The sequence below is a fragment of the Triticum dicoccoides genome, chromosome 2B (genome assembly GCF_002162155.2).
Source record: "Triticum dicoccoides isolate Atlit2015 ecotype Zavitan chromosome 2B, WEW_v2.0, whole genome shotgun sequence".
In the NCBI taxonomy this organism is placed as follows: Eukaryota; Viridiplantae; Streptophyta; class Magnoliopsida; order Poales; family Poaceae; genus Triticum; species Triticum dicoccoides.
This window is the reverse complement of record NC_041383.1, coordinates 63,196,746-63,207,459: the sequence shown is the minus strand read 5'-3', so window position 1 is coordinate 63,207,459 and position 10,714 is coordinate 63,196,746. Positions and strand designations below refer to the sequence as shown.

Below are 10,714 nucleotides of genomic sequence, written 5' to 3'. Positions count from 1 at the left end.
GAAGCAGCTTCCCGAGGAATAGGCTCCGGCCGCTGCGCCGCATTGAAGCGGCTGACCGGCCTTTCGCATGACCTCGCCGCGGCTATATAATTCGCGCTCCGCCGCCGTCCACATCGCAACCTATATATGCTCCTCCTTCTCCCCGTCTCCCCGCGCACATCTCCAGCGGACAGGCAAGTCTTGGGCGTCGGCGCCGGCATGCAGCGGTTCTGTGGCGGGCTCTGGCGGATCATGGCGACGCCGCCCTCGAACTCCGGGGTCATCATCCTCATCGGCTGGCGGCTCCTCATCATCTCCTCCGGCCCATGCAAAGGCAATTTGTGGGAGATTCGTCCCCTTTTTTGGAAGCTTTAGGTCGGTTTTTCTTTAAGTTTTGGTTCTTCGGGGCCGGTTTTTCTTCTCTTTTATTCCTTTTTTTCTTTTTCCTTATAACAAACAAATGAATTTTTTGAAATCTTAAAACTGTTTCCAATCCGCATTTTTTCAAAGTCACAAACTATTTTGAATTTGTGAACTTTTATCAGTTTGAAAAATGAAAAGAATTCGTGAACAGTATGAATTTCTCAACATTTGGTGAATTTTTCTGATTTTTTTGAGTTCATGAAGATTTTTTGAATCAGTGGACTTTTTTTTTAATTTTTTCGAACCTTTTCAATTCATTAACTTTTTTCAGTCCGTGGATCGAGCGAACTTTTTTCAAATGGGTCAGGTGAATGGTTCACTGGTCAAGTCAACGGTTCTGACAGGAAGAGAGCTTTTCTTTGTTTTTTTAGCGTACAGTAGCGAGCTTCTGGTCAGCTGAGCGAGTGAATGGGCCAGAACCCACTAACGTCCGAGCGAGCGACAACGGCTAATCGGGCGCTCCAAGTGTCATATAGTTGGGAGAACCTCTTTTGGTTGCAGAGTGGTGGAGCTTCAGAAAATTCACAAGAAAGCTTCTAATATAATCAATAGAAAGAACAAGTGAATGTTCATACAATTTCCTTCCGTCTTTTTTTAACATAGTAAAATCGCTCACATACACGAGCATACACTCGCCTTTATGAACGCACGCACTCACACCCCACCCTTATGACCACCTTCGAGAGACTGTGACCACATGCATCTACCAATCGACGAGAACGTCTGCTCCCACTGAAGGAACATCGTCAGAAGCCTAAACTAAATCCAGGAATAATACGAGCACCATTGTCAAGTCTAGGACTTGAACCCCGGTGGGTTGGGGATATCATTGTCCTTCTAACCATCCAACCACAAGTTGATTCATATTTTCTTCCGTCGTTAACTTGAAGAAAAGATAGCACCAAAATATCTTCCATCATTAACAAACTACTAACAATTAAAAGAAGGACATGAAGTTTGTGAGCTCGAGCTGACATGAGCTCAGGTGAACAGTAAAATCCGACGAATCAGTAAAAATATTCTGATTTTTTTTAGCAAGCAACATTGATGTTTTTCTACACGTGTGCACACGATGAAACCACATCCGTGGAGGTGTGGATGAGAAAAACAAAATCAATGCTTGCTAGTTGCTACGTCTCAAACGTGCGTAGAAGTTTTGATTGCTTCATTATATTATATTATTACTTTGTACACTTTTTATAATATTTATATTATTTTTTCGACTAACCAATTAGTATAGTGACTAGTGCAAGTTGCTATTTTCTGCATATTTTTAACTTGACAGAAAATCAATAACTACGGAGTTCAAAAAACCCTGAGGATTATTTAATGTGATTTTTTTGGGGCACGAATGTTCTAGAAAGCACTGAATGGAGAAGAGAGGGGCCACATGGCCTAGTGGCACAGCCGGGGCCTAGGTTGTGTCACATGGTCATGTGGGCCCCACCTACACTACCTTACGCCCATTCTTCCGCCTATATTCCGTATTTCATGAAACCTTAACAAGATTTTTCTTCGAATTTTTCTGTCGTCGCAACTTTTTGTTCCGAGGAGATCCAATCTAGAGGCCTGTTCCGATACTCTGCCGGAGAAGGAATCCATTGTCGGAGGCTTCTTTATCAACCTTGTTACCTCCATGACCATGTGTAAGTAGTTCCCTTAGGACCTTACGGTCCATAGCAGTAGCTAGATGTCTCTCTCTCGAAGGAGACAACCCAAAGGAGCAGTGGCGACGTGGTCGCAGACGCACTCGCCCGTGGCTCCGCATCGGATAGGATGGGTTAATTTAATTAATTAGATCATTAGTTATGATTAGAACTAACAAAGAATAAATCTACCTCTTATCAGAAATTACCAATATGTCCTAGAGAGAAAATTTGACCCATCTATACTGCCGTTGGATCTACCAAAATACTACCCATCACAGTGGGTAGTACGATGCACCGTAAAAAGTCTCAAAAAAATTTGACTAGACAAAATTGAAGTCCTGGCACCACCGCCACTGAGTGGGATTTCCATTGAGAAATAAGACTAGAAATTCATATACCACAAAGCTACAGCCAAATGAATGGTCAACATACGCTAGCTGCGCATGCAAGCTAGCCGTATTACCAGGTTTCATGCAACGCACGCAAGCTGTTCGATCCAAAGCCGACTAGCTAATCTCCGCCTCTAGATCCGGACCAAATTATAAAAATCAGGGTTCCTCCATGGCTAACTCACTATATAAACCCTACCAGCATGCTGAGGTCCTTCACAGCAACGCCAACGACAATGGCTAACTCTACCAGTAGTGGCGCCACTGCCTTCCTGTTCATCACTCTCTTGTGTTTTGCTGCACTTCTCCCTTCACCTGTCAACGCCAGGCATTTCCCTGGTAACCTTGGCAGTACCAGCGCCATCGATGGCGCCGGCAGCAAGTTCTACTGGCCCTTCTCAAAGGACGGTGCCGGCAGCGGCCATGGCTCAGGAAGCGGCCATGGGTTCGGTTGGGTCGTGTCACGGAATGGGTCCGACACGACCATCGGGGTGGGCGTCGGCATCGGCGGCGGCGCGGGAAACAGCACTCGGGACGGTGATGGAGGCAGCGCCGGTGGTGGTGTTGGTGCCGGGCTCGGCATCGACATCGGGGAGGACGGGATCGACGTGGCCATCGGCGTCGGCGGAGGCGGCGCCGCAAGCGCGCACAACGGCGGCGCCAGTGTCGGTCTTGGCGGCGGGGAAGGCTTTGGTTTCCATATCAGCAAAGAAGGTGTAACTGTCACGGTGACACGCGGTGATGGTGGTGGAGGAGGTGACGGCAGTGGTGCCGGTGCTTCGGGCGGCGGCAGCGGGGTTGGACGTGCAGGCAATGTCGTGGGGAGCGGCCAAGGTTCTGGGAGCGCGACCGGTGGCACGGGGAGCGGCGGCGGGAGTGGCTCCGGCTCCGGGCCAGGAGGATCCGGCGGCGGTGGAGGCGGCGGCGGCGGCGGGAGCAGCGGCCACCCGTGATGCCGATGTGTGCTCAGTACTTCAGTTGTCATCATGCATACTTCAGTTGTCATCATGCATGTTAACTAATCCATGTGAGTTCAGATCGATCTCTAGTGTGTAAGCCAGTAAGGGGTGAGCTTTGTGTGTGCAAGTGTTGATGAACAATAATTGGCTCTTGATCACGTTCTGGAGGCGAAAGGTTTCCCGCCACGCTTAGGTTCAGGATCTGAACTCCACCAGCAGATCGGCGGTGGTCCTCAACTGGGTGCGCTCAATTCTCGAAGAGGCCTTCGTCAGGGTGATCCTCTGTTGCCTAGCTACCTCTTCATCCTCAATAGCGCGCTATAGCATTGCTAATTGCACACTATAAATCAGTGTATAGCTATACATTGTCTAGCTAACGGCAATGCTATAGCATGCTAATAGTGAGTTTTGTGTCCTGCACTATTTTGCTATAGCATGCCTTTTTTCACTGGCTCCAACGCCGAGTCCTCGGCCCCTCGCTATTGGTGGTGGTGCTGACGATACCTTGCAACGCCCACTCAATCCTCTGCTGCCGTGCCCCATTCTGCAGTAGACATATGACATGCTGATTCTGCTGAGCGCTCATGTCACCGTGGGGGTGCATGCATGAGTGCATGACCTACGCCTTCTGATAAAGATCATTGCACGCATTCACTCGCCGGCGTCCACTGGGAGGGGATGAGGGCTGGTGGCGGCTAGGTTACTCCGGGTCGATCACTCATGGGAGCGATGCGGGAGGGTGTTTTTTTTTTGTCTCCAACGTTAGTCCTGGTCATCATCGACTTACTTCGACCTTTTTCATCCACCCTACCCGTCCGGCACAGACAATGTTGATGTACATCTATTAACAGTATAAGTAAAGCGGGAGGCAGGATTTGGTATAGGGAACACGCACGGGGCACAGTGTAGTTTAACTTGTTTAACGTGAGAACTGATCCCCAGAAGGTCGGGGATTCAGAAGTGCGGGCGAAGCAATATCCTCGAGCTGGCGTCCTGGCTAGCTTGCTATCCGTACGTAGGGAACACACAAACTTGCTGATCGGCCGTATTATGTAGCGTGTGCCATGTGAATCAGTTCCTTTTTATGTGGAGTGGGCAAGGCTCGGGCCTTGGGACATTGAGCAACGCCGTGTTGCTGTGCATTTGAGAGGTTAACTGTAACTTTAGGTTTAGAAACGTACAGCTGAATAATTCAACATTTTAGTAGAGGTTAACTGTAACTCGCAGTTTCATTTTCTGAAACTGAAAGTTGCATGCAACAGCCAGCCATCGGTAGGCCTTCTGGGCCAGAAGATTAAACACTACCAGCTATGAATTACATGGATACAGAACACTAGCAATGCACTCCAACAATATTTGAACATTCTGCAACCTAATATTGTATATAAATTTTAGTTTTATGAGGCACCTTTGTAGTCCATCTGGTCAACACAATTATAGACATGATTGAAAGAAGAAAGGGTTTAAGCGTATGCACCTTGGCAGGGATGCGTGCGTGTTAATATAGGGGAAAGATTAAAGGATCGGCAGGTTGTTTCTAGTCTTGACCTCTACTCCAAGCTATACAAGGGATAAGATCAACTAGCCTAACAACCTGCCGGTATACACAACAATACGCACGCAATATACACCCATCGTGACAAGTGTCACGTTACATACAAGCCTACTCTTTAACATCCTCCCTCAATCTCAACATGTCAAGGTTTAAATTGTTCTTGAAGGCTTGTAATTGTCGAACTTGAAGCGGTTTAGTGAAACCATCAACAACTTGATCTCCGGTTGGAATAAACTTTATCTGCAACAATTTTTGTACAACTTTTTCACGAACAAAGTGAAAATCAATCTCTATACGTTTTGTCCTTGCATGAAACACGGGATTCGTTGACAGATATGTTGCATGAAGATTATCACACCACAAACATGACACATGTGATCTGTGAATACCCAACTCATCAACTAATGTTTCAATCCACGTTACCTCAGCCGTTGCATTTGACAAAGACTTGTATTATGCTTTAGTACTGGAGCATGAGCCAGTTGCCTGTTTCTTTGCATGCCATGATATGAGATAGAACCAAGGAAAACAGCAAAATCTCCCGTGGATTTTCTGTCATCAGGACATCCAGCCCAGTCTGCATCAGAGAAGGCACTTACAGCAGTTGATGAAGACTTACATAGTTTTAAGCCAGTTCCAATGCTTCCTTGTATGTATCTTAAAATTCTTTTTACAACTGTTCAGTGCAAAGAAGTGGGTGCATGCAAAAACTGACAAACCTTATTAACAGAGAATGAAATATCTGGCCTTGTCAGTGTTAGATACTGAAGTGCCCCAACTATGCTTCGGTACCTAGTTCCCTCTTCTAGACTTAACAATTTCCCTTCATGCAAAGACAACTTTTCAGTGGTGGACATAGGTGTACTGGAAGGTTTACAATCCTTCATTCCAACATGCTTTAATATATCTAAAGCATTATTTTCTTGAGTGAGCAAGATACCATCTTGCACCTTCTTAACCTCGATGCCTAGAAAATAGTGCAACTCTCCTAAGTCCTTAAGTGCAAATTCTTTTTTCAAGTTTCTTAACAAGGCTGAAGTGGCATCTTGTGAAGAGCCGGCAACAATTATGTCATCAACATAAATTAACATAAACATTGTCACCTTTCCTCTTCTGAAGAAGAACAAAGAAGTGTCTCCCTTTGATGGCCGAAAACCAAGTTGTTGAAGTTTTGAGCTCAGCTTAGAGTACCACGCTCTTGGCGCCTGCTTCAAACCATACAAAGCCTTGTCCAACCTGCATACATGATGTGGCTTAGAACTGTGCTCAAAACCTGGTGGTTGTCGCATGTAGACCTCTTCCTTGAGAAAGCCATGCAAAAACGCATTCTGTACATCCAATTGGCGAAGGCTCCATCCCCTGAAAACAGCAATAGACAGAACAAGCCTGATAGTATCAGCCTTCACTACTGGACTGAAGGTGTCCTCGTAGTCAATACCATAACGTTGTTTAAAACCTTTAGCTACTAACCTAACTTTGTATCTGTCTATTGTACCATCAACTTTCTTCTTGATTTTATACACCCACTTACGATCAATAATATTCCTCCCTGGCTTAGGTGGGACTAGATGCCACGTATGATTTTTTACTAGTGCATCATATTCAATATTCATAGCATTTTCCCAACTCTTATCATTCAAGGCTTCTATCACATTTTCTGGTTCACCGGTGGCAGCAAAGTTTGCAAATTTAAAGTTCTTGCTGTACCTGACCGTGCCATCCTTGGGTACCAACGGTTTGACAATACCTCGTTGCGAGCGTGTCACACGTGTAGTTGCACTTGTGCTGGACACACCGATGACCACAGTGGATCCAGCAGGCGCAGAAGATCTGGACGGCGGGCCGCCTCCTCGTACTGGCGTGGGCGAATCGTCCTCGACGACCGCGCGATCAGAGGCACACACGGGGTTGTCAGCGCCATCATGCGCTCGCGGGGCGGGCGACCCATGCTCAGCCGGCTCATGCCAACTGCGGATGGCGACAGGCGCGGGGCCGTCCCGCCCGACCGCGCCGTAGCACCTGATGGCATGGCAGGTGGGGACTGGTTTGTCCCGTCGCGCGCAGGGGAATCCACACCGGGATCCACCGCGTCTGCACCTGCGCCACCTGCGCCAGATCTCTCGGGATTTACGCCCTGGATTGTGTCAGCTGGATCCTCCTCGTGTCCAGTGCCTGTACTACAAGACGAATTTTGCATAAAATCACATATTTTAACAGTGTTATTTTCACTATTTCCATTAGCATCAGGGTTATGACTATTAGCCAAATGATCATTAGCATATTTATCTCCCCCATGATCAGTTGGATTCAAAAGCTCCAGAGAAAGAAGAAGAATTTCAGCACGTAGGCGTGCACCGGCATTGGGATGCAAAGTGGAGAAAGGGAACACTGTTTCATCAAACACAACATCCCTGGAAATATATACTCGGCCGGAAGAGATGTCTAGGCACTTCAAACCTTTGTGCAAGTTACTGTAGCCTAAGAAGACACATTGTTTGGAGCGGAATTGGAGCTTGTGGGTATTATATGGACGTAGATTCGGCCAGCAAGCACATCCAAAAATGTGAAGAGAAGAATAACTAGGCTTCTCATGGGATAATTTTTCAAGAGGGGTTTCAAAGTTGATCACTTTGCTTGGTAATCTGTTGATGAGGTATGTAGCAGCGATGAATGCCTCATCCCAGAATTTAAGAGGCATGCTTGCTTGAGCTAGGAGGGAGAGACCAACCTCGACAATATGTCGATGTTTACGTTCTGCTGACCTGTTTTGCTGGTGTGCATGAGGGCAAGAAACGTGATGAGATATCCCAACTTTTGTGAAGAAAGAATTTAGCTTCACATATTCTCCTCCCCAGTCTGTTTGGAGAGCAAGAATTTGGCGATGAAATTGACGTTCAACAAGATTTTGGAAGTCATGAAATTTTTGGAAAACTTCTGACTTATGTTTGATTACGTAGATCCAAGTGAACTTACTGAAATCATCTATAAAGTTCACATAGTATTTCTTTCTGCCTACTGATTCAACAGCTGGACCCCACACATCAGAAGAAAAAAAGTTCCAAAGGGAACTTTGATTCACTTATTGAGTTCGGATAAGGCAACTGATGGCTTTTGCCTAGTTGACAAGAATCACAAATAACTTCAGAATTGAACAACTTAACACATGGGAGCTTATTCTTGCTAATTATTTTGCTAGCTATGGTTGATGAAGGATGCCCTATGCGCCGGTGCCACCTATCTAAGGAGGGTGTGGCACTGAGCACGTGCTTCTTGGCGCCTTGTCCCATGTGTTTGACAGGGTATAGGCCTCTCCTACCCCTTCCTTGCAGCAGAACCCTCCTCGTTCCCCGATCCTTTACAAGAAAAGAATAGGTATGAATTTCAACGAAAGAATTGTTGTCAATAGCAAGTCGGCTTGCAGAGATTAAACTCTTGTCATCCTCAGGAACATGCAAGACATTTTTGAGGAGAAGATCACGTTCGGGGGTACAAATATGAGATTGAACAATATGTACTATAGCCATACCTGATCCACTTGCTGTGTGAATTTGATCATCTCCAGTGTACCGATCTCAGATGGTGAGCTTCTCTAGATCTCCTGTGATATGGTTCGTCGCACCACTATCCAGGTACCAGTTGGTGTCGACGCCATACTGCGGAGTTGCCATGTTTGCATAGCGTTCCTCTCCCACTTGATAGGAGGAGTCGTAACGCTTCCAGCACTTCCACGCTGGGTGACCAACCTTGCCGCAGATCTCCAACGTTGGTTTGGCGGCGTTTGCCATTGTTGCCTCCAAGGTTGCCATGGTTTGGTGTCTTGGGGAAGGTGCCACGACCACAATCACCGCCGCCACCTTGCCTGTTGTTGAAGTCACGGCCACGGTCACCGCGTTCACCACCGCCGCGACTGTTGCCGTTTTTTTTGTTGAAGCTCCCATGTGTCGCCGCGTTCGCCGACGACTGAGAGGACCCACCACGCAGGTTCATGCGAGTCTCGAAGCTCAGGAGCTACGTGTACAGTTTCGGGACCCCAACGGGCTCAACCCTAGAGCACATGGCAGATACCACGGGGTCGAACTCCTCGTCGAGTCCAGCGAGGATGTGAGAGACAACATCCTCCTCGTCCTTCCTCTTCCTTGAAGCAGCTAATTCATCACAAAGGGTTTGGACCTTACCAACATATTCAGTGATAGTCATGTTGCCCTTCTGGAGGTTTGCCAACGCGATTCTGACGTTGACGGTCTGCGCACGTGTATGCGATGCAAGCATCCCCTGCACCATGTTCCACAGCCCTGCTGCGGTGTGGCACGTCGCCACCTGGATGGCCATCTCGGGGGGCAGCATGGTCAACAGGTAAGAGAACACCTGCTGATCACGCGCATACCACCTGCCGTCATCGCTGGTGACTTCAATGGTCGTCGGGGGCACCACCTGCTCGACGTCGAGGAAGGACGCCATCTGCGCTCCCCAGATGGTCGAGAGCACGGTGGCACACCATAGCGCCTCGTTCCCTCTCGTAAGCTTCTCTGTTGCGATGTGTGCAAACGGAGATGAGGGAAAGGAGTTCGCCGAAGAGCTTGCCATGGATGAATTCGAGGTAGGCTCCGATTACCATGAAAGAAGAAAGGGTTTAAGCGTATGCACCTTGGCAGAGACGCTTGTGTGTTAATATAGGGGAAAGATTACAGGATCGGCAGGTTGTTTCTAGTCTTGACCTCTACTCCAAGCTATACAAAGGATAAGATCAACTAGCCTAACAACCTGCTGGTATACACAACAATATGCACGCAATATACACCCATCGTGACAAGTGTCACGTTACATACAAGCCTACACTTTAACAATGATGATGTGCACCTCAGTTGACTCGTACTTACGGTGTGCTAAAATAGATGTTTGGTGTTTCAAGGGTTTTTGTAGAGCATCTATCCTGTGCACTGGGTCCCTTTATGTTGACTGGCTAACTCTCAGTCATTTGAAAATTAATTAAACATCGATCAACTTCATAGCCATTCATCTCATATATGTTTTTAGAGAAACCTGAAACTTTATTCAAACTTGGTGAATATTACATATACAATGCTTCAGATCATAAATCCAGGAAATTACAAAGTAACTCCTGTAACTAAGAAGTAAGTGAAATTTCTCAGAAACAACTTCTCCGCTGCATCGATCTTTGCATCACGAAACATTGTCAAGGCTTCAGTAAAGAAAGTGCAATCAAACCGGAGCAGTGGTAATGACACTCATACGTCTGCACATACTTGATTACCTACATAGCCATTCATTTAAGGTGTCAAGATTTCTGACACCTCCTAGTTGACGCCTTACCGATTGTCGAGGCTACGCTATCAGCGGGCTAACTGTTTTGGGCCCATTACATGCTTCCTCATTGTTTCGTGCGCTATTTTCCTATTTTGAGCGTGCCTTTACTGTTTGGAGTTTCATTTCCTTTTTTGTTTGATATTTCGGTTGTGCCTTTGTTTCAAAAGTCTTTTTCTCTTGAAGGAAATTGTGAGCTGAAAGGAACACTAAAAGGAAATTGTACCCGTTTTCTAGTAGGTTCTCTGCTTAGCATAAACACATTTTTTAACATATATTGTGAACACTTTTTAGTGCATGAACATTTTTATTAAAAAAATAGAAAAAAGTGAACATTTATACAAAAATAGATGAGTGCCTTTTTAAAGAAGTTCAGTGTTCAAAAAAGAAAAGAAGTTCCACGTGTATTTAGAACTGTTCACATGTATTAAAACATTG

The 10,714-nt window shown here is 46.4% G+C and overlaps 1 protein-coding gene across 1 annotated transcript; it reads left to right on the top strand.

Moving 5' to 3' along the window:
* Positions 1–2,676: 2,676 nt before the first annotated feature.
* On the top strand, positions 2,677–3,393 carry LOC119360469 (putative glycine-rich cell wall structural protein 1). Its single transcript, XM_037626096.1, has one exon. The coding sequence runs from the start codon at positions 2,677–2,679 to the stop codon at positions 3,391–3,393; it is 717 nt and encodes a 238-aa protein (XP_037481993.1).
* Positions 3,394–10,714: the final 7,321 nt, after the last annotated feature.